The sequence below is a fragment of the Sus scrofa genome, chromosome 4, assembly GCF_054392235.1.
Source record: "Sus scrofa isolate SSC_HxYL_T2T_F1_AM1 chromosome 4, Sscrofa_HxYL_maternal_Yorkshire_Landrace_v2.0, whole genome shotgun sequence".
NCBI classification, from domain to species: domain Eukaryota; kingdom Metazoa; phylum Chordata; class Mammalia; order Artiodactyla; family Suidae; genus Sus; species Sus scrofa.
Window position 1 is genome coordinate 30,231,623 of NC_139386.1, and position 25,205 is coordinate 30,256,827.

Here is a 25,205-nt window from a genome sequence, read left to right on the forward strand (position 1 = left end):
AGTAGTGCCTTTTTTCTCCAATTGGGCCCAGACCTCCTGGGTTCCTTCAGCTGTGGCTTTCCATTCCCCAGCTTATGGCATACCACTCCCTGGCCCCTCAGGCTATCTCCACACAGCTAACTCTAGTCCTCTCCTAGGAGCCTGAGTCTCAGCACCAGGCCCCCACCCAAGCATCTCAGGCTGTGGTGTACAGGAGCAGTATTATTGATGGTCTTTTCAGTTCTCTCTCTCTGCTTTACCCTCCTCAGTCTAGCTTCTGTGCTTTTCTCTGAGGCTCTGAGGTCCCTCCATCTCAGTCGATCTCCCTGTCAGTTAGGTGTAAGAACCCAGGATGTAGGTTCCTTTCCTCTTTAACAGCTCCCTCTCAGGAAAGCTAGTCCCATCCTGATTCCTCTTCTCTCTCTCTCTCTCTCTCTTTTTTTTTTTTTTTTTTTGCCTTTTGTTCTACTCAGTTATGTGAAGGTTTTCCTGCCCTTTTTGGAGATTTAAGGTCTTTTGCCAGTGTTCAGTAGATATTCTGTGTGAATCGTTCTACATGTAGGATTTTTTTATGTGTTTGTGAGAGAAAATGAGTGCCATCTCTTACTCCTTCAATGTCTTTATCCCTCCAGTATTCAATACTAACACAGTGATTTGCTATAGTGACATGCTACAAGGTGTTTTTTATTTAGAAATAATACTTGCTGCAGTAAAATCAACTCATTTTCCTTTTGTGGATCCTCCATTATCAGAAGACCATATAAGTTTGAGAATGTATAGTAAAATAAACATCAGGCACACAGCCATAGAGAATTTTATCTATCTATAAATTGGAGTCTTTCCTGGAGTTCCCGTTGTGGCTCCGTGGTTAATGAATCCAACTAGGAATCATGAGGTTGCAGGTTCAATCCCTGGCCTTGCTCAGTGGGTTAAGGATCCAGCATTGCCGTGAGCTGTGGTGTAGGTTGTAGACGTGGCTCCGATCCCATGTTGCTGTGGCTCTGGTGTAAGCCGGTGGCTACAGCTCCTATTAGACCCCTAGCCTGGGAACCTCCATATGCTATGGGAGTGACCCAAGAAAAGGCAGAGACAAAAGGAAAAAAAAAAAATTGTAGTCTTTCCTTCCTTCCTCTCTTCCCTCCTTCCTTCTTATATTCCTTCCTCCCTTCCCCGTTCCTTCCTTCCTTTCTCTTTCCCTCCCCCTTCCCCTTTCTTTTGGTTCAAGGACCTTGGGTCTTAGAGCAATTTGTTGGAACAGTTGAGTTCAGAGAAGGGAGAAAACGATGAATAAAGGTAAAAAACCAGTCTTCTGGGTTCTGTTATTCTGTTGACTGGCTTAACTTTTTTTTTTTTTTTTTAAACTTCAGGTTGTATTTAAAGGGTCACAGTGGGACAGCAGGAAAACAGAGCAGCCTGATCTTACATGGTGCTGATTTCAGCACTAAAGATGCTGATAATGACAACTGCATGTGCAAATGTGCCCTCATGCTAACAGGAGGTAAGTCCTTCAGGGCCATTCTCTAAGTTATGTTTCATTGGTTTGAGGCTTGAGGTTTCTTATCTATGAGAAAGGACTCTGATCTTCTGGTCGGGAAACTTAAGAGCAAGTCCTTAGAGATCATTTTGTTCTGCCCACTAATTTACCATATGTTCTTGTGCAAGACATTGCTAGCATACTTAGAAGTTTGCCTTCTCCCCCAAATCTATGGTGGGGGTGTGCTAAGCTTGGTTTTGAATACATTTTTAAACTTCTTAAAGTCCCAGTTGTTCTACTTTGTAAATACTCATTATGATACACATAGTGAAATGAACAACAATTTAAGAATTCAGCATACAGACAAAAACAAAATAAAACAAAAAAATTCCTTACAAAATATTTTACAACTGTATAATAGAGTTCATTGACCATTCTATTGAAACAGAATAAGAGGATTAAAGATGTGTAACTATATCTAAAGTTATACAATTCAGATCAGTTATACCAGGGCTTTAATTAGTGTGCTGACCTCTACAAGACATGCTATAGTGACATGGCTATAGTGACATGCTACAAAGTGTTTTTTATTTACAGATAATACTTGTAGCAGTAAAATCAACTCATTTTCCTTTTGTGGATCCTGCATTATCAGAAGACCATATGAGTTTGAGGATGTATTTGAGCTGGTATAGGAAATTCCATTAAATAATACTGTCTTAAGACACTGAGCAAGAAAATTAACCCTTTTGAACTTTTAAGATATTTTTTGTAGCCTTCTGATTGTATCAAAGAGAAATTCTGAATTTATTGCTAGTTTATCTGTAACACTTCTTCAGCACTTAGTGATTACCCTTCTTAGCAAATCCCATTGTGGCTCAGTGGTTAATGAATCCAACTAGCATCCATGAGGACGCAGGTTTGATCCCTGGCCTTTCTCAGTGGGTTGGGGATCCAGCTGTGCCATGAGCTGTGGTGTAGGTCATAGATGCAGCTCAGATCCTGCACTGCTGTAGCTGTGGTGTAGGCCAGCACCTACAGCTCTGATTCAACCCCTAGCCTGGGAATCCCTACATGCCGCAGATGCAGCTCTAAAAAGCAAAAAAAAAAAAAAAAAAAAAAAGGGGGAAAAAAGGAAAGAAAGAGCAAACTCTTGACTAAGAACCTTTGTTAGGCAATGGCACCTACTTAGAATTAAATAAAGTGATTTTGTTTTAATTTTACTAAGTTTTAAATTTTATATCTACATTTTACTATAGTAAGTGGTACTGATTTCATCTTTAAAGGAATAATATAAACTCTGCATTTTAAAAAGTATTCACAGTATTTGACATTTAACAAAATATTGACTTAAAGAAAAATATTTCTTAAATATTAATAAAAGTTATAAATGGATATGGCAAAAACTGAAGTTGATACATGACTGAAGTTCAAGAGACACTGAGCTAAAACCTGATGACAAATGATATAACTCAGAAATATTGTAGACTGGTAAAAGAGGAGTTGGCACCAAACAAAATTGTAAAAGAAGCTCTTTCCCAGTGTTTCACGTCTTACAGTTTTAGTATAGTTTCCCTGTCTTAGTGGAATGGTAATCACTCCCTCCTTCATCTGTTCTGATTCTTTGTTATACAACCAGAAAACATGGTTTTCATGCTAGTGAGGAAAATACTCTTTAAATATAACATTTTACTTTTCTGAATATGATATTACTATCATTATTATTATAACATATTATTATACGATACTGAATATGTTGTACTGTCTTCCTTGAATTCCAAACTATGTGAGATAAGCAGGGAGAGAAACTTGAATCTCCGTTTTGTACATAAAGAAAACAAAAGTAAGTAAATGTTCACCATTTTATCATTAACATCTAGGTCAGCAGATTGTGACACATAGGAACTCAATAAAAAATGCAGTGCATAAATGAATGAATAACCATCTTTGATCCCTTTAAATCACTTTTAAATTTTGAAGCCAATGAAATGAATCACTAGGTTGACACTTTTTCTCATCAATTAGCAGAGCATGAGAGAGTGTAGAAGGAAAATTATGGAGAAATCTTTCCACTTCATCCTTATCCCCAGGGCCTCCATTGTGACCACCACAAAAATCACATCCCATTCTGATTGCCATCCACTCCATTTATAACAACATCTTTTCAACGTGAGACCAGCCGTAGTATTACCAAAGCCAGCCTGTATTGAGTCTTTGTCATATCCTTCTCCATAAGCTTTAAACACGCCATTTTGGCATCACATTCAACCTCAGCAAATAAAATTAAGTTTTCTATATGCAATTTTATTATCTCCCTCCCATAACAGTTGTCACAAATTTAGAATATTTTTAAAATGGTACCCACAAGTTAGGTTCTGAACTTTTTTCCTGAAAGAAAATATTTCTTTTCAATACCTCCCTGAGCCCATAAATGAAATTGTCAGCAGCTTTATGCAAGGACAACAGGAATTTGATTGTTCAGTTTTCTGCCTATTTTAATTTTGAAATACACTTCATTTTCTCCATGTCTGTTTTTATAGATAATTTTCCTTACCAAATAAATACAACACATGAAAGACCAACAGTAAATCTTTCACTTGTTTCCTTAGAATAGTATTCCAGTATGTTCATATTCCTGACATAGTAATGAAAATACAAAGTGAAGCAAAGAGGAGAATGCATCTCTTTGGTTGTCGATGAAAAAACTTCTTTGCACAGATTTGGAATTTATTTCTGCTTCAGATGGTTGAACTTTGTCTTGTTCTTTCATCCATAATCATTCTTGGACCTACTTCTTACTCACCAATAAACACATATGTTGGGAGAGAAATTTTCCACTTATTGCCTGTGCTGGAATAGTCTAAGTAAATGTGTTTTTGTAATAAATGCCATTACCCTATCAAATATCCTTTTGAAAGAATCCAGATCTTGCAAAGCTATTCTCTCTGCAAAACTAATATGTGGAATTTAGATAGCTAAGAACTGGAGACCATAAGGATGAATGTCAGTGACAGTCCAGGTAATTTGAGTATTGCCTGGAATTTATGTCCAACTTAGCTGTCCCCACCACCACTATTTATTCTCTTATAGTTCCCCTTAGAACCATTTTCTCCGTCTAATGAATTTTCCTTTCTTTTTTAGAAACTTGGACTTGGACTTCTTACATATTCAAAATAGTCTATTTTAAGCAGAGATTTTAGTTTCATCCTCCTTGAAACTAATAATTCTTAATTCTCTGTCATCATCAATTAAAGCTTTGTTAATTATGTTATTTATAAGTTTTCCATTGTTTCTTCTAAAAAGTATTAAAGATAAAGTACGATTTATTGCCTGCTTAGCCATCTAAGTAACTTTCTTCAAGTATGTGGAGGACTTTTAGTTGGAAAATGTGTTATTGTTGTCATGCTTATCTGTCAGACTGAACAACAGAAGATAAGCTTAGTTGAGAGCAGAAGGTATTTCAGCTAGACATAAGGTAGAACATTTTGATCTTTCTTCCTTCTTTCCTAACATTCTAACTTCTTAACTTCCTTCTATCAATTCAACCTAGTTATAATGAGTAACTGTTAAGAGTCAACTACTGTCAAAAAAATGAACAAGACAGAATACAGGTTGCATATAGTGAGGGAGACCATTAACAAAAAGTAAACAATAAATAATGCAATTTCAAACCATACCAACTTCTAAGGACAAAATACAACCCATGATAGAGAAAGAGGAAAGTGACTTTAGATGGAGTGTCCAGGGATCAAAGGCTGGAATGAGTTGCCAGGGAGGATTGTACATGTCTAGTTAATGGACACCATCAAGAAGAGAATATAAAACTATTTAACTGAAAGAGTTTACTCATGTACATTCCTCTGGTTGTGGATCTAGACAATTCCCTCACATTTTCTACTGGTTCTGTGATTTTCTTATTCCATGTATTCATTGTGGCTGCAGTAGAGACAAACAAGTAATATTATTTTTCAGCACATAGGTTGTAGTTCATAGTACACTGTTAGTAGAAAGGAGGTATAAGAATGAAAAAGCATATTTGCACAAATGTAAATAAATACCACAATGTTTTTTACTCCCTTTCCAAGAAGTATTCATACTTTCTACCTTACCAGAAATTCTTCCATCCAATTTAAATATTAGATAATTTTTGTTTCATGAAGCATTTCTTTTTTGTTTTTCCTGTTTAAAAAATTAAAGTGTTCTAGATTTACAATATTGTTCCAATTTCTGCTGTACAGCAAAGTTACCCCGTCAGACAAATATATACATTATTTTCCTCAAATTACCTTCCATCATGTTTTATCACAAGAGATGATATATTTCCCCATACTATACAGTAGGACCTCATTACTTATTCCTTCTAAATGTAATAGTTTGCATCTACTAAGCACAAACTCCTCATCTATCCCATCCCCCCCTTCCACCTTGGCAACCACAAGTCTGTTTTCCATGACTCTGAGTCTGTTTCAGTTCTGTGGGTAGGTTCATTTGGGCCATATTTTAGATTACACATGTAAGTTATACCATGTGGTATTTGTCTTTCTCTTTCTGACTTATTTCACTTAGTACGAGAATCTCCATTTACATCATGTTGCTGCAAATGGCATTATTTCATTCTTTTTATGGCTGAGCAGCACTCCATTATGTATATGTACCGCATCATCTTAATATATTCCTCTGTTGATGTTTAGGTTGTTTCCATGTCTTGGCCACCGTGAATAGTGCTGCAGTGAACATAGGGACACGTATATATTTTGAATGGAAATTTTTTCTGAATGTATGTCCAGGAGTGGGGTTGCTGGATCATGTGGTAGTTCTATATTTACTTTTCTGAGGTACTTCCAAACTGTTCTCCATAGTGTTTGTACCAATTTACATTCCCACCAGTTGCCATGGGAGATAACCTGAGGAAACATTTGTACAATTGACGTCTGAGAATGTTTTGCCAATGTTCGCTTATGGGAGTTTTATGGTGTCTTGTCTTATATTTAAGTCTTTAAGCCATTTTGAGTTTATTTTTGTGCATGGTGTGAGGGTGTGTTTTAGTTTCATTGATTTACATGCTGCTGTCCAATTTTCTCAGAACCACTTGTTGAAGAGAAATTTTCCCATTTTACATTCTTGCCTTCTTTGTTGAAGATTAATTGACCATAGGTGTCTGGGTTTATTTCTGAGTTCTCTATCTGTTCCATTGGTCTCTACATCTGTTTTTGTAAAAGTACCACACTGTCTTGATTACTGTAGCTTTGTAATATTGTCTGAGCTCTGGGACAGTTATGTCTCCTGCTTGGTTTGTTGTTGTTGTTTCTTTTTTCTTCAGGATTTCCCTGGCAACTCTAGGTCTTTCGTGGTTCCATATAAATTTTTGGATTATTTATTCTAGTTCTATGAAAAAAATGTTATGGGCAATTTGATAGGGATTGCACTGAATCTGTAGATTGCTTTGGGCAGTGCAGCCATTTGAAAAATATTAATTCTTCCAATCCAGGAGCATGGAATATCTTTCCATTTCTCTGAATCATATTTAATTTCCTTGATTAATGTTTTATCATTTTTAGCATATAAGTCTTTCACCTCCTTAGGTTTATTCCTAGGTATTTAATTTTTGGGGGTCTGATTTTAAAATGTATTTTTATATTCCTTTTCTAATACTTCATTGTCAGTACACAGAAATGCAACTGATTTCTGAATGTTGATCTTGTATCCTGCTACTTTGCTGAATTTGTTGATCAGTTCAAGTAGTTGTGTGGAGCCCTTAGGGTTTTTTTAAATATAGTATCAAGTCATCTGCATAGAGTGACAATTTTCTAGTTTCATTGAATTACCTGCAGCTCTTCAGTTTTCCCAGCACCACTTACTGAAGAGACTGTCTTTTTCACATTTTATGTTCTTGCTTCCTTTGTAGAAGATTAATTGACAGTTGGTGTCTGGGTTTATTTCTGGGCTGTCTGTTCTGTTCCTTTGGTCTGTATGTCTGTTTTGGTACCAGTACCACACTGTCTTGATTACTGTACCTTTGTAATATTGTCTGAAGCCTGGAAGAGTTACGCCTCCTGCTTGGTTTTTGTTCCTCAGGATTGCTTTGGCTATTCTGGGTCTTTTATAGTTCCATGTAAATTTTTGGATTATTTGTTCTAGTTCTATGGAAAATGTCATGGGTAATCTGATAAGGATGGGATTAAAGCTGTAGATTGCTTTGGATAGAATGGCCATTTTAACAGTATTAATTCTTCCAATCTAGGAGCATGGAATATCTATCATTTCTCTGAATCCTCTTTAATTTCCTTAATGTTTTATAGTTCTTACCATATAAGTCTTTTACCTTGGTCGTATTTATTTCCAGGTATTTAATTTTTGGATGGTGTGATTTTAAAAGGTATTATTTTTATATTCATTTTCTAATATTTCATTTTTAGTATACAGAAATGCAACCAATTTCTGAATGTTAATCTAGTATCCTGCTACTTTGCCTAATTTGTTAATCAATTAGAGTAGTTTTTGTGTGGAATCCTTAGGGTTTTCTGTGTATAGTGTCATAAAATTTGCAACTCTTCTCTTCCAAGCTGAATACCTTACATTTCTTTTGTTTTTCTGATTGCTGTGGTTAGAACTTCCAATAAAATTGAATAAATGTGATTACAGTAGGCATCTTTGTCTTGTTCAAGATTTTAGGGGGAAGGCTTTCAGCTTTTCTCTGTTGAGTGTTATATTGGTTGTGGATTTGTCATAAATGGCTTTTATTATGTCGAGATAGTATTCCCTCTCTATCCACTTCAGTAAAAGTTTTTATCATGAATAGATGTTGGATGTTTTGAAATGCTTTTTCTGTATCTATTGAGATGATCATGTAGTTTTTGACCCTTCTTTTGTTAATGTGCTTATGGCATTGATTGATTTGCATATGTTGAACCATAATTGTGATCTTGGTCATGGTGTATGATCTTTTTTATGTGTTGTTGAATTCATTTGGCTAAAATTTTGTTGAAAATTTTTGTGTTTATATTCATCAAAGATATTGCCCTACAATTGTCTTTTTTTGTAGTATCTTTGCCTAGTTTTGGTATTAGGGTGATGGTGGCTTCATAGAATACCTTTGAAATGTTCCTTCTTCAATATTTTGGAAAATTTTAAGAAGGATTGGTATAAGTTCTTTGTATGTATGGTAGAATTAGCCTAGGAAACCATCTGGTCCTGGAATTTTGTTTGTAGGGAGTGTTTTTATTACATATTCAATTTCATTACTTGTGATCAATCTGTTCAGATTATCTCTTTCTTCTTGCTTCAGTATTGGTGGGCTATACTTACCTAGAAACTTTTCCATTTCTTCTGGGTTGTCAAATTTGTTGCCATATGGTTGTTCACAGTATCCTCTTATGGTTTTTGGTATTTCTGCAGTGTCCATTGAGATTTTTCCTTTTTCATTCCTTTTTGTTTGTTTATTTGGGTTCTACCTCTCTCTGTTCTTCTTGGTGAGGCTGGCCAGAGATTTGTCAGTTTTGTTTACCCTTTCAAAGAACCAGCTCTTGGTTTTATTGATTATTTTCTATTGTTTTTTGAATCTCTATTTTGTTGATTTCCTTTCTGATCTTTATGATTTCCTTCCTTCTGCTGACTTGATGTTTTGTTTGCTCTTCTTTTTCTAGTTCTTTTCATTGGTAATTTAGGTTATTGATTTAAGATTTTTCTTCTTTTTTGAGAAAGGCCTGTATCACCATGAGCTTCCCACTAAGCACTGCTTTTGTGGAATCCCATAGATTTTCAGTGGTTGTGTTTTCATTGTCATTTGTCTCAAGGTATTTTTTTAATTTCCTATTTGATTTCCTTGTTGATTGTTGAGCCACTGGTTTTTTAGTAACATGTTTTAGTATCTGTGTAGTCGGTTTTTTCCTCATTTTCCTTCCTGTGGTTGATTTCTAGTTTCATGCCATTGTGATCAGGGAAGATGCTTGAAATAATTTCTATACTCTTAAATATTTGAGGTTAGTTTTTAGCCCTAGTATGTGGTCAGTCTTAGAGAATGTTCCATGTTCACTTGAGAAGAGTGTATATTCTGTTTGTTTGGGGGTTTTTTTGGTTGAAATGTCCTAAAAATATAAATTTAGTCCAACTGTTCTGTTGTGTCGTTTAGGATCTCTATTGCCTTGTTGATTATCTGTTCATTGATATGACAGAGTTGTTAAAGTATCCTACTATTACTGTAGTCCTATCAGTTTCTCCTTTATTTGTATTTGTTGCATATTTTTGGGTGCTCCTATATTAGGGGCATATATAGTTGATGAGTGTAATGTCCTGCTGAGCCACAATGGGAACTCCATGCCATTTTTATTATAATATGTCTTTGTATAGTTCTCTTTGGATTGAAATTGTTTTGGTCCCTCTGGATATTACTTCAAATATATTTTCTTTTTCTTTTTTTCTTTTTTGCCTTTTCTAGGGCTATTCCCTTGGCATATGGGGGTTCTCAGGCTAGGGGTCTAAACGAAGCTGTAGCCGCAGGCCTGTGCCAGAGCCACAGCAACACAGGATCTGAGCCATGCCTGTGACCCACACAACAGCTCATGGCAACCCACTGAGCAAGGCCAGGGATCGAACCCACAACCTCATGGTTCCTGGTCGAATTTGTTAACCACTGAGCCACGATGGGAATTCCCTCAAATATATTTTCAATCCCCTTTTCTTTTTCGTTTCCTACTGGAATCCCTATTATGTATAGATTGGCACACTTGATATTATCCCATAGATCTCTTATATTGCTTTCATTTTTTTTTTTTCACTTGGTTTTCTGTCTGTTATCCTGATTGGATGATTTCCATTATTCTCTCTTCCAAGTCACTTATCTGTTCCTCTGCATTATTCATTCTGTTCTTCAATGCCTTTAACTCAGCTTTCATCTCTGCAAATGAATTTTCTAATTTTTCTTGGCTCCTCCTTATAGTTTCTAAGTTCCTTATTAAAGTAATCTGTGTTACTGTTGATATCCATTCTTAATTTCTTAAGTATTTTTCATTATCTCCTTTCTGAATTCATTGTCAGACTGCAGAGGTCTGTTTCATTGTTTGCTCCTTCAGGGGAATTCTCCATTTCTTTTAAGTGGAAATTTTTTCTGTGCCTCTTCATTTTTGCTTATATTTTTCTTATCTTGTAAGTTTAGGAAAACAATTATCTACTGTAGTCTTGGAGGCATATTTTTATGTAGGACCATCCCTGGGTAGCTTGTGAGGGCTATTTTTTTTTTTTTTTTTTTTTTTTTTTTTGACATAAAGGTTGCTTTTGGTTTGGATGCTTTCTGTCTCCTTCGTCAGTGTGCTCTGGCCATTATCCCCTTGATAGGGAGTGAGCCAGTGTATGGCCTATGTGTGCTTCCAGGGAGATGGAGGCAATTGGAAGGGCCTTTAGCCACTGCTGGTTGTGGGCCCTTGGTAGTGGTGAAGACAAATGGCAAGATGTGAATGCAGACTGCTCCTGGTTGCAGGGCCCTGGGGTAGTGGCAGTGACCCACAGGGAGGTGAGGCCAGCACCCAGAGCCTTTGAAGTGGCAGCCTCAGGTCATGTGCGTTCCCAGGGGAGTGAGGGCAGTGGGTGGCTCTGGGTTACAGGGCTCTCTGCAGAGGCAACCCCTGAAGTGACTGGGGCCATGGATGATGTCTGTTTATGGGACAGTTAGTGGTGGTGTGCCACACCCACCTCAGGAGTCCTAGATGGCTGTGGTCATTTGCATCTGCCCCTGTAGCCAATGCAGCAGGTGCACCACTATCTGAGAGCCTGACCTTATACAGAAAAAGATGTTCCTACAGTGGTCCCACCCCTCCTCCTCTCACCCTCCCCAGCAATGATGCCTTGTTTCTCCTGTAGGCCCAGGCCCTCTCCCACACTGCACTCCCCAGCCCCAGGCACACTGCTCCCCAGCCCCCTCAAGCTGTTTCCACATAGCCAACCCTAGTACTCTCCCCAAACTGACCTCAGCGCCCACCTGAGTGTCTCAGGCTCTGGTGCCCCGGCCATGGTACTGATGGTCTGTGCAGCACTCTCTCTGCTTTTCCCTCCTCTGACCAGCTGCTGTGCTTCTCTCTGAGGCTTTGAGGCTCCCCCTCACCTGGCTGATCTCCCTGTCAGGAATCCCAAGGTGTGGATTCCTTTCCTCTTTCACAGTTCCCTCTCAGGAGTGCTGGTCCCATCCTGATTACTTTTTTCTCTTCTCTTTCTTTTTTTTCTTTTGTTTTACCCAGTTATGTGGAGGGTTTCTTGCCCTTTTTTGGAGATCTCAGGCCTTCTGCCAGTGTTCAGTAGATGTTCTGTTTGAATCATTCTACACGTAGACTTTTTTTTTCTATATGTTTGTGGGAGAAGGTGAGCCCCACATCTTATTCCTCCACCTTCTTGATCCTACCCTTCATCATTTCACATTTCTTATGGACCAAACCATCTAATTGCCACACCCATTTTCTATGGAACTGACCCTTTAATGAGTCATGAGATGATTTGTCAGCATACATTTATAATCCAGAAATATCCATGTACTTTGACTCATTAGCCTTAGGAAAATTTGTTAGTTTTTTCCATAGGTTTCTTTTTTTATATAGGATATTACAAGAAATATGTATATTTCAATAGTGGAAGGAAATAATCCCTTTTTGTGCCCTTCTGAGCCCAAGTAAAGGAATCAGTTTTATTATAAACCTAATGTTTTCTGTATTATTTAGCACTTAGAAAGCAGAAATGTAATATTCAGTGCATGCTTTTTTGTATGCATTTATTATATATAAACATAAATGTGCAAAAATCTATGACTCTAAAATTATGAAAATGAAAACTTTTTCTCATTAGATTGTCACATTCAAAGCAAACTTGCATTCCGAGAAAACAGGGTCTTTTGTACTAAGGTAACATTCTTCAAAATAAATTTTTCTGCAAGTCTGTCAGAAACTATAATCACTAAAGGTAGTCAACCAAAAAATATATATACACTAACAAAATATGGTATTGTTTTGCATTCTTTTACTTACCTTTTCTTTCAGGCCAACTTCATATTTGATACATAATATAAAAGCTGTGTAAAAATCTGACCTAACCTTCTGCAGAAAGAATCCGTTGCAGTAGAAACTCCAATCTCTATTTCCCATGCATAAACTATGTCAGCCAATAGACGAGACTTTGCTAAAGCTAACAAAGGATATTTCTCAGTTCAATTCTAAAAGATGGGACAAAGCCATACACATAAATCTTTCGTACATATACCTAGAACTTACCAGATACTAGCAGTAGACACTTGGTAAATGATTGCCTTGCCTGCTATATAATCTTGAAGAAGACAAAGAGAATGAAAGAAATTAACAGCCTCTCTAACTGGTTGAAATGACAGGATCTTTGGGAAAATATAATCATCTTAAAGTTTTTGATAACCCAGGAAGGACCTGTTAACCATTGTCAGATAACTGGTGTTCCCTAGGTTTTAAGGCAAAAATGTTGAGGGAAAGAATCCATTTGGGTAATTTAATGTTGACAGCAGAAATCTACATTGCATTACATTATTTCAAAGCAATTTCTTATTTAGTGCATAATCTCTAAGCCTATTCCACAAAAATGTACATTCCTTGAAGGCAAGAACTTCATGCTCTTCACCTCAGTGCATAGTGCATTTCACATAGGATGTGGTAATAATATGGGTTAAATGAATAAACAGGCTATCAGAGACGCTATGAGGACACTGCAGAATCACAAATGATCCTGGTGAGAAGACATAAAAACAAATCAATTTGAGTATAAATGTGAGTCTTTTGTGAACTTAGATTTAAAAATGCCTAAGTATATATAGATTAATTTGTATGCACACATGGAACAAAAAGATGAATATCGAAGACTGGGACTTAATTTCAAAAATAACCAAACCCCAGAAGGCTAAACTCCAAATTAGAAAAATTTGAGTGTTAAGTTTTCAACTTTCAAATAAATTTGAGCATCCTAAGTGAAAAGTTTAGGATTACATTCCTATTTTATGGGGGTGGGGAATTTTCACTTATTGGAAAAAGAACAAATATCAGGAAATGTCTTTTAAAAGACAAGTTTGAAACAGGGTGAAACAGAACTGATATAGGCCTTTAACACCAGGCTGCCACCAAAGGTTAATAATTGATGTGGATGAGATATAACCAAATGCTTAATTTTGTTTGTATTTTACTGTAATAATTAATAAATATTTTTATTTATTCATCACACTCTTAATGTATAACAGTCATTTTGTATTTAAATGATTTATATTTAATAACTTATATGCCACCTCTACAAACCCTTTGAAAGAGATCTTTGGCAAGAACTGAGATACAGAAGAGTTAGATAAATTGCCAAAGGTCACAGAATTATTGTCAGAGGTAGGATTTGAATGTGACCTCCAGATAAGTCATTACCGTAGCCACTCTTTCTACTGGAATTCTTAAAAGGAATGGCATTCAAAGACAAGAATTTAGCTTGGTTTTATTGTTTACAGCACACTTGCATGAGGATTTCCTCACTTAAACATGGTTAAAAGTTAAATGAAGTCCAACAGAGGAATAAGACTGTAAGAGAGTACCTGGAGGATTTAAATGAATTTAAGATTCCTAGCCAAGATAAACAACTTCTTATCTATGGAACAAAAAGAAGAGAAAGGGGGGAAAAAGCCACATCCTTGACTTGAAGGGCTATAGTATATAATGACAGAAGGAATGCAGACCTCTGGAAAGATCCTTTGCCTCTTGCACACAAGAACATGCAGCTGCACCTTGAGGCTAAGTACCAGTAGGGCTGACTTTGTACATGTGAGCTCAGCGAGTGATTTTTCATGATGAGCTCATTGATGACTATGGAACCAATCAGACTTTTTTTTCAACCTCATCCTTAGTGATAAAAGAGAAAAATCCTTTTTTAAATTTTTTTATTGTATTGCAATATAGTTGACTCACAAAGTTGTGTTAATCTCAGATATATGGCAGAATAAACCAGGTGTACATATATCCATTCCTTTTCAGATTCTTTTCCCAAATAGGCAACCATATAATACCAAGTAAATTTCACTGTGCTATACAGTAGATCCCTGTTACCATCTCTTCCATGTATATATAGTATGTATATATCAATTCCATCCCTCCCTCTGCCAAATTTTCCCTTTGGTAAACATGTTTGGTTTTGAAATCTTTGAGTCTGTTTTTGTTTTGTAAGTTCCTCTGTATCATTGCTTTTAGATTCCACATATTAGTGAACTTATACAATATTTGTCTTTCTCTTTCTGATTTACTTAGTATGATAATTTCTAGATCCCTCTATGTTGCTGCAAATGACATTATTTCATGCTTTTTTGTGGCTGAGTAATATTTCATTGTATATACATACTACATCTTCTTTATCCATTCTTCTGTTGATGGACATTTTGGTTGCTTCCATGTCTTGGCTATTGCAGATAGTGCTGCAAAGAACATTGAGGTGCATGTATCTTTTCTTTTTTTTTCTTTTTTTTTTTTTTTTTTTTTTGTCTTTTTGCTATTTCTTGGGCCACTCCCACGGCATATGGAGGTTCCCAGGCTAGGGGTCCAATCGGAGCTGTAGCCACTAGCCTACTCCAGAGCCACAGCAACGCGGGATCCGAGCCACGTCTGCAACCTACACCACAGCTCACGGCAACGCCGGATCGTTAACCCACTAAGCAAGGGCAGGGACCGAACCCGCAACCTCATGGTTCCTAGTCGGATTCGTTAACCACTGCGCCACGACGGGAACTCCCATGTATCTTTTCAAATTACAGTTTTGTCTAAATAGATGCACAGGAGTGGGATTGTTGGATCATATGATAGTTCTATATATTTAGTTTTTAAGGAACCTCAATAGTGTTCTCCATAGTAGTTGTACCAGCTTACTTATATTCCCACCAACAGTGTAGCAGGATTCCCTCTCCAGCATTTATTGTTCATAGACTCTGATGGCCATTCTGACTGGTGTGAGGTGATACCTCATTGTAGTTTTGATTTGCATTTTCTAATTAGAGATGTTGAACATCTTTTCATGTGTTTTTTGGCCATTGGTCTGTCTTATTTGGAGAAATGTCAATTTAGATCTTCTGACCATTTTTTAATTAGGTACCTTGCTTTTTGATTTAAAGCTGAATGAGATGCTTATATATTTTGGAGATTAATCCCTTATCAGTTGCTTCTTTTGCAAAGATTTTTTTCCCATTCTTGGGTTGTCTGTTTTGTTAATGGCTTCCTTTGCTGTGCAAAACCTTTTAAGTTTAATTATGCCCCATTGATTTCTTTCGGTTTTTTTTTCCATTGCTCTAGGAGATGAATCAGAAAAGATATTGCTGTGATTTATGTCAAAGAGTGTTCTGCTTATGACTTCCTCTAAGGGTTTTATAGTATCTGGTCTAACATTTAGGTCTGTAATCCACTTTGAGTTTATTTTTGTATATGGTATTAGAGGGTATTCTGATTTCATTCTTTTACATGTAGCTGTCCAGTTTTCCCAGCACCACTTGTTGAAGAAACTGTCTTTTCTCCATTGTATCGTTTTGCTTCCTTTGTTGTAGATTAACTGGCCATATGTGCCTGGGTTTATTTCTGGGCTTTCTCTTCTGTTCCATTGATCTTTATTTATGTTTTTGTACCAATACCACACTGCAGCTTTGATGACTGTAGCTTTGTAGTATAGTCTGAAGTCAAGGAGTCTGATTCCTCTAGCTCTGTTATTCTTTCTAAAAATTGTTTTAGCTATTCATGGTCTTTTGTGTTTCCATTCAAATTTCAAATTTTTTGTTCTAGTTCTGCAAAAAAAAAAAAAAATCATTGGTAATTTCGTACAGATTGCACTGAATCTGTAGATTGCCTTGGGTAGTATAGTCATTTTGATGATATTGATTCTTCTAATTCAAGAGCGTGTTATATCTTTCCATCTGTTTGTGCCATCTTTGATTTCTTTCATAGCTTTCTGAATACAGGTCTTTTGCCTCCTTAGGTAGGTTTATTCCTAGATATTTTATTTTTTTGTTGTTGTGATGGTAAGTGGGAATATTTTAATTTCTCTTGCTCTCTCTCTTTTTTTTTTTTTGTTGTCGTTAGTGTATAGGAATGAAAGAGGTTTCTATGTATTCTTTGTGCAAGTTCTTTTGCTGATTATAATGTGTACATTGAAAATGAATGAAAGAAATTGATAACCACAGATATATCTTTTTATTTTGCTGTACTTTTTACCTTAGAAAAAAAGTGTTGATAGACATTTTGTTTAGGATCAGAAGAATTTGAGATTTAGGTTTCCTGACTTTCAAATAAATTTGAACTTCCTGAGTACAAATTTTAGAATCAAGTTCCTATTTCTGGGCAGAGTTTTACTTATTGGTGATAAAATGTGAATTTTCTGCTTCAAAGATAAAAGACTCAAATGATTTTTAAAGGCCTGAGAAGCCTGGGATAGTTATTACAAAACTAAATTTTAATGAGTTAAGTGTAAATGAATTAGAAACATTCATCTCAGATTTCTTATTAAAATATACATAAGGTTACAGGTTATACAGAAAGTATGCTTGGCAAAGTACATCTCAGCACTTGCCAATCTTAAAACATTTGAGACATTTTATCAGTTGTCCCAACAGCAGATGGAAGCTGCTGCTTTCTTCCATCCTTTGCTTTCATCAAAGAGGTCTTTTACTCTTAAAGTGCCTTTTTTAGATTAACTTCTTTAACATATTGCTCATTTGTTGTTCCCAGCCACTTACAAAACAAAGTTGATATTTCCTCGGGATTATAGGGAATATAAAATCCAGTTACTTGGTATCTTATCAGAGAAGAACTGTAAACCCAGGCATACTCTTTTATATGTTCACTCTATGCAAACTTACATAAAGTACCCATTAGTACATATGATGATCTGTGAATACTAAAAAGTACATATGAATAACCAGGAGTCTTCTGTACTTTCGCCTACTTTCTATAAATGTGCTTTAAAACTACATCTTTTTAGGACTTATGTTTAAAAGACTTCACTAAGCTTAATTTTTCTCAAAGAGAGGTAGAAAGTGAACAAACTGAATTTTTTTTTTTTTTTTTTTTTTGTCTTTTTGCCATTTCTTGGGCTGCTCCCGCAGCATATGGAGGTTCCCAGGCTAGGGGTCAAATCGGAACTGTAGCTGCCAGCCTACACCAGAGCCACAGCAACATGGGATGTGGGATCCGAGCCGCATCTGCGACCTACACCACAGCTCACAGCAACGCTGGATTTTCAACCCACTGAGCAAGGGCAGGGATCAAACCCACAACCTCATCCTAGTCGGATTCATTAACCACTGCGCCACGACGGGAGCTCCCTGAAATATTTGATACAAAGAAATTCCTTGTTCCTTGTCAAATAAAGCAGAGAATACTTACACAAAAGTAACTAAATATTTGTGATTTTGAAATTCAAAGTATTTTATAAAGGACACTACAAACTGAAATTATCACGAGAAATAATTACCATTTCATTTCTGCCATCTTAATTCATCATTTTTATTATTATCAATTGTTCTCTGATAGTCCATAGTGTGCAAGACCCACTGGTCTTAAGATAAAGAGATAATCAAATACCTTAACCTTTTGATTTCCACGTGAAATCAAAACAAATTATTGAAAACAAAAACTATATTATATACTTAAATGCCACATCTTTATAATACAAACATTGAACAGCTGTACTCATTTGGGTCCAAATTATTTTCATATTTCTCTAATTAACCCTACCAAGCAAATAAGGAAGTATGTTGGCACTGATGACCTGGTCTTCACTATTGAATCATTATGATGCCCCTTAAGATCTAATCCTTTTTGTTTCTGCTCTAAAGCTTCTGCCCACTTCCTACATAACTTACACAAGAACACTTAGGATTTTAGTCTTTAATAGGGTACCATCTTATATGATCTTTGCAATTGTGCTGTGAAAATGATTGATTGGACGTTTGTAATCCACATCTTGGAATGAGGAGGTAAGTGGCTGTGTAACTTTGGAAAAATTCCTTAAACTACCTGAGCATCAATGTCTTCATTATAGTACTCGCCACATCACATATGACTGTTTGGGGAATAAAATGAGAAAATGCATATAAATATTTTAGTATAGTCACTAACTTCTTAATAAATATCAAATATTATTTATACCATTGCCTAAGACCACTTAGTTATTAATTTGTAAAATCAGCATCAACATCTCAGTCTTCTAATTTCTGGTCTGGTGTTCTCTAGGCTCTACATTGCCCTCAAGACAATTTCTAAACATGTAATAAAAACCTCCATGTTCTTGCTCCTGTTTATTTTTCTAGCCCTGTATTTTCCAACCCCTTACCCACTGGCACTGCAGCCAAGCCAAGCTTCTGGCAGGCACTGTCTCCTTCTCTCTCAGAGAACATACTGTTTTTATAATTTCTTTCTGTCCAGTGATCTCACACCCATCCTTCAGGATCCAGTTCAAGTGATGAGTGAACCTTATGGACCCACAATCAGGACATTCTGCCTCTGTTTCTAAGATTTTCTTCATCTCTGTTTAACAGCTATCATCTCATTTTTTAAACAGTCATTGTCTCTCTCTCCTGCACAAAACTGTATACTCCTTGAAGTCAGGAATTTTGTTTTACTCAGCTCTCACCCTTATGTGTATTTATTGGTTAGTATTGGCTGAATTGATTCTAAATACATTTTTTCACCTTGATCATGCTGCCATGTATGCTCAGTATGGCTTTGGCAGACCAGTTACAAAATGAGGGATCTAAATAATATTTGATTAAACATTAACCTGGCAGATCTGATTCTCCTGGTCAAATATTGGTTCCCATTCCTTGGGAATGCTCTACTTATTCACCTGATGATGGACAAGTAGACTAGATGAACTATAAATTTTTACACATTGTTCAGATTTCCACCAACATTGCCATTTTTCCACCTTCATTTCCTGCAAGTCTCCCCCTTGTTCACTGCATACCAACTACACTGATATTCTTTTAGTCCATAAACACACGAAGCTCTCTTTCTACTTCATGGCATTGGCATGTGCTATTGTCTGCTTAGAAGAGTCTCACCCCATCTTCACATGGTTGTCTCCTCATTCTTCAGGTCTCGTTAAATATCAATTTCTTCCATGTATGTGAAAAATCAAGTAGGTCTCCATTATTCTCCTTTGTAGTTCCCTGATTCTCTCTTTCCCTCCTTCTTCTTGGCTCCTCCCTTCTTCTCTTCCTGTCCCTCCTCTTCCCCCTCTAGCTGCTCCTCCTCCTCCTCTTCATTTTCCTTTTCATCATCATCATTTGTAGATTTTTTTTTTATTTGCTACTTTCTTGTCTGTTTCTCACATTAGGATTAAGTTCCCTGAGGGTAAGGACCATATCTGTCTTGTTAAGTGTTGTTTGACAACACTTCATTATAATTACATACTGAATAAAGAAAAAAAATGAATGAATGTAATACATATGGATTTTATATATTCAGGTGTTTATCACCTATAGCTTTCTCAGGAAACTAGACCAGTTCAGATTATAGAGGCTTTATAAGTAGAAACATTAAACCTGTCAAAAAGCCTTTAGTCCCTTGCCAGACATTTATTAAGCAAACTGTTAGATATGGTACCAAGTATAGGGAATATAGTTCTTTTCATTGCTTTTAGAAAAATGATCAAAAGACTTATGTGATTTCGTCTTCAGACCCTCTCAGCTTCAGGCTACTGTTTCTGTTGGTAACTCTGACCCAGCCATACTGGTCTTCTTTCAATGTCTCCAGAATGCCATTCTTCTTACCACAAACATGACTCCACTTTGGAAAAGATGCATAAGATCAATTTATCTGACTCCCTCATGTGCCCCTACTATCTCTTTTCCTAAGCTAAGTTTCCTAATGAATGTATCCTTTAGCCTGTGCCCTTCTGTTGCAACAGACCTCTGCCTTCCCACACTCTTCCAGAACTCCTAAGACTCTATAAACCAAACAAAACCACACGCTTTTTCCCTGTGTATCCTAATGTAACTTGTAGGATCATTCTGTGATTTGTAGTAGTTCTCAACAATAGTGTAAGTGTGTTTGCTTTAGAGACCATGGTGGATATTTGAAAGACTAGGAAAGGCTCATTAACATGATGGAAGAGTGCCTCAAGAAGGTCAAAGAAAAGGAGGGGAAAGTTAAAATACTGAAGCAATCAAGTTGAATTTAATTTTGTCCTTTGAGAATCTTATGGGTAAATGAAGTCCCTAATATTAGAATGTCTTTTGTAGTATAAATAGCATATTTTTATTAGTTGTACTTACCAAAACAAAAATTCAAAGGAATTAATCTTAAGAGAAAAAAAAAGTGGAATTTGTTTCCTCTTTCCTTGCCAAATAAGAACATTTTTTGTCCCTCATGTTTTGACTGCATTAACATCTATGTTGTTTGCATACAGTTGATAAAACATCATTAAATACATTGTCTTTCCAAATTCGTGGACATACCTTACTTTTTCCTAGTATGAATTTATGATTAATATGGCTTATTAGGCCTCTAGTGTGACTTTATAAACAGAACCAAGCTGTATGCATCTTCCAAAACTGAAAAATGAGAACTAGCTTTTCTCCATTTAACTTTTTCTAAAAGTTTCTGAAAATGATGCTTGTGTTACAGTTAAACATCAGCTGTACAGCTCTCTCTTTCTTTAGCTATTAGTCCCTTAGGTATAACTTTTATAATCAAAAGGAGGTCAACTGTATCCAAATACAAATATGCCAGAATGTCTCTGGCATAGCTCTCTCCCTAAAGATTTTAGTAGTGTTACTTAAGGAGAGAGAGAAAAAGTGCTATGTTTTATCTAAAAATCTAAGAACTTAATTCATTTAAAAAATAAAGTACTGAATTATCCTTGCAGAGAACTATGAGAGCTTAGCATCTCTATGTAACTTATTTTTCTGCTTACTAAGTTTAGGCAGAACTTGAACAATCACCAAAAAAATGCTTTTATATAGGAATTACATGGCTACTGTTGATGACTGCATCTCATATTGCTATAAACTGCAGGGAGGGGGCACAGCAAAACAACTCCATGGTCAGGTCCCAGGATCCAATTAATTTCAGAAGCAGCTGAGGGCCAGCTCTTGGCCAAATTTCAAAATAGGTGGAGAACATATCTTTCTCTCTATTTAGATGCCGGTTGTCTAAGCTTCTGAACTTCACTGCTAGTAATTAATTGTTATATGTCCAATAACAGGCTTCAGGTGGAATACCTCTTAAGGCTTGACTAGATTGTGTCTTGAAGCCCAGATGCTTCCCATCAGTACACTGGGAAATGAGTCCCAGTGGAGTGACACCAAAGCTGAGTTTCATGAGAGCATTCCTCTTTCTGATTGTTTGTATGCCATTTAAAACAATTTCACTACCAAGAAGATATTTATTAAATAACCCCTATTTGCAAATAATCACACATATGAATGTTTCCCCACAGTTAATGGCATTAACTTCCAAATGTTCATTTTAATGATGTAATTGTTTCTTTTTTCTATCATTATTAACTAATCTTTCAGGCTGGTGGTTTGATGCTTGTGGCCCATCCAATCTAAATGGAATGTTCTATACAGCGGGACAGAACCATGGAAAACTGAATGGGATAAAGTGGCATTACTTCAAAGGGCCCAGTTACTCTTTACGTTCCACAACTATGATGATTCGACCTTTGGACTTTTGAAAGTACAATATCAGAAGTGATCATAAAAGCCACAGAGAAATCTGGAGAAGCCACCAAATGAGAAATTGCGTGAAAACTTCTGAGACAAACAGTATCGTCTCCCTTCCAGCAACAAGTAGCAGTTATGTGAAATCACCAAGGTTCTTGACTGTGAATGTAGAATCTTTTGAGTTCACAGAAGTCTCTACTTGGGGTGACTGTGTTCATATGGCTTGACTACAGAGAATGCCACTCACTGTCATGCTTTAAAAAGGGAAGAAACTGTTTAGCTCTCTGTGCTTCAAACTACTACTGGATCTTATTTTGGAACTTTGGTAGCCAGATGATAAACATGGTCTATTTCATGTAAAACGGAAGACAAATAAGAAAATAGGAACAACAACAAAAAAAGAGTATACATGAAGGATAAAAACAGGCCTGCTATAATTCTTTGGAAAAGATGTGTTGCACCAATAAATGGTGTTATTTCTATGCAAACCCACTAACAATAAGTTTGTACTGTTGCACAATTTTAATAAAAGTTCAGAAAGATTAGCATTGCTCTCTGAGTTGGTTAAATGGATTTCAGAAGCCTAATTCCTAAATCATACTTACAAGTTGATGTCAGTTAACACATCTTCAAATGTAAATTCCATTTTGTTAAACTATGAAGAATTGTAGTGCATGAAGAATAGCAGTGTGAGGTAGAAACACAGTCCATTACTCTGATATTTTGGATGCAGTTTTCAGAAAAAAAAGTGGACAGTTCAAATATGGACATATAAGGTGAAAAATTATCCCCCCCATGCTTCAGTTTTCATTTACTTTAAAAAAATAACTGACTTATATATAAATATATTTATAGCCTGAGTAAAGTTTAAAGAATGTGAAATATACTTCAAGCCCTTAAAACAATACACATGCATTTAATATTTCCTTTGATATTATACATGAAAGCAGTATTTTAGAGTGTGTTAGTTGAAATAAAACCAAGTAAACTGGAACAGCTCATTTTATAGTATCTTCTTGCATATGTACACTTAAGTGTAACTTCATTATTTTTAAAATGATCTTAGTTCTTCACCATGTTATTTCATGTTAATTTAATTTTTGCTAATTAACTGAAACTTACTTTCCAGATTCACCCTGTTCCAGCTTCTATAAGAGATACAATTTGAAGTCTATGAAAAGTGAAAGAAGAATTATAAATACCATTGTACATAGCATGTCTATATCCACAGTAAACCTAATAGGTGTTTGATCTGGAATATGAAGTGTCTTCAATTGATGCAAATAAACACATTTTCAAAAAAAATCTACCATAGCACTTTATGAAACATGTTATTTACTCATGTTTTTTTTTCCTTGTCTGTTTTCTTAGGCAATTTCTGATTTTAATACATTATTATTAGTGGAAAAAATTGTCGAGACTTTATGTTACATGCTAAGGAAAACACACCCCCAAAAAGAAAATTAATCACAGTCACTTGACTAAGATAATTCTAATTAATAGTCACTATAAATCTCTTAATAAAAATATTCCTACGTGATAATCTATTTTTAGTGAATTTTGGGGCACATATTTTTGTGGCAATTTGAATTTACTACAATATTTTATCAAGAAGTACTTTCTGCCTCTAAGTATTCAAGGTTACCGGAGTGAACAGTTTTTATCAAAACATGAGGGTACTATGAGATAAAATTGAAATCCGTATTGGGTCTCCTTTTTTAGAAAATAAAATTTTTTATCAGGACAACAATACTAGTTTCAGACCTGGTGGCTTGATCTATTGTGCCTTTATACCTTTCCTCTCCTTGAAAGAATAAAGCTATTCACATTTTTAGGAAATTATTTTTTAAAGTTTACCATCAACTGTTTATAGTGCTTTGTGTACGCAACCCTGTTTTGCCTTACAAGTGATATTTTCAGATTTTCCACGGCTTCTCTATTCTCGGTGACTCCTTCATAGCACCATTTATGCTCTCCCTCTAAAAACTTTCCTTTTTATTTTATTTTTTAATGGCTGCACCCATCACATATGGAAGTTTCCAGGCCAAGGATGATTGAATCGGTACTGCAGCAGCTATGACCTATGCCACAGCTGTGGCAACCCAGTGCGCCAGGACAGAGATTGTCCCATTCCTCTGCAGTGACCTGAGCCACTGCAGTCAGATTCTTAACCTACTGCACCATAGGGATAACTCCTAAAAACCTTCCTGATTGATTCAAGTGAATGAAAGTGAATGTTTTGGGTTTTTTGTGTTCCTACAGATTTTTTTTTTTTTTTACCAGTAATATTCTTTCCCAACTCATAATACAAAAATAAAATGAAATAATGAAAAAAAGGAAAATATGATATTTACTGTTTTGTTTTCTGTGTTTGAAAAGTGAAATATTATTTCCATTTATAATAAGACAGTATAAAATGTTTTATGACTCCACTGTGTACATCGTGTAATGTCTACATGTTTGCATTTAATTTATCCTTTGCATTTAACTATTTCAGGATAAGATAATTAGGCAGTAGGATTCTGTCTTTAAATTTTTATGTTAATTAAATTTATGTAGTTTCTATACTAGTTTCTTCATACCAATCACAGCTTTATTTGATTTAAATAAAATTGAAAGTATCATATTTGTGCAACTTCATCTCATTTTAAACTATTTTACAAGTTCTAAAATTAGAGATCTATGAAAGTGTGGGTTCCTTAAAAAAAAACTGCTTAATGTACTAAAGCCTCAATCTTTGAATATCTTTCAGTCTTGCATGTAATAAAGAAGCTTAAACTCCATTAGAATGTTAGATCAAAGCAATGGGTCTGAGTCCAACATCTCTACTGTGTGATTGTTATGTCCTGACTATTTTTTTAGTTTAATTTCTTGGGCATTCTTTTTTTTTATTGAATGAAGAAGTCTTTAAATTCTGTAGTGCTTTACAATTTGAAAAAGTTTCACACAGATGATTTAATATAATCCCATAATAGCCCTTTCTTTCCTCCCCCTTATATCACCCATCCCCTCTAACCTCTCCCCACTGGTAACCACTAGTTTGTTCCTATGTCTGTGTGTTTGCTTCTTTTTTGTTTTATT

The 25,205-nt window shown here is 35.7% G+C and overlaps 1 protein-coding gene across 9 annotated transcripts in view; it reads left to right on the forward strand.

Moving 5' to 3' along the window:
- The window catches only part of ANGPT1 (angiopoietin 1), a 301,007-nt gene extending 276,259 nt beyond the window's left edge, over nucleotides 1-24,748 (forward strand). For 8 of the 9 annotated variants that reach the window (XR_014842853.1, XR_014842854.1, XR_014842855.1 and 5 more), the window contains 2 exons: nucleotides 1,347-1,477; nucleotides 21,975-24,748. Coding sequence is in view for 6 of the 9 variants with exons in the window: in XM_021088684.2 (XP_020944343.1) it covers nucleotides 1,347-1,477; nucleotides 21,975-22,135 (292 nt within the window). In the remaining 3 variants the exon portion in view is untranslated. 9 annotated transcript variants of the gene reach the window in all.
- Nucleotides 24,749-25,205: the final 457 nt, after the last annotated feature.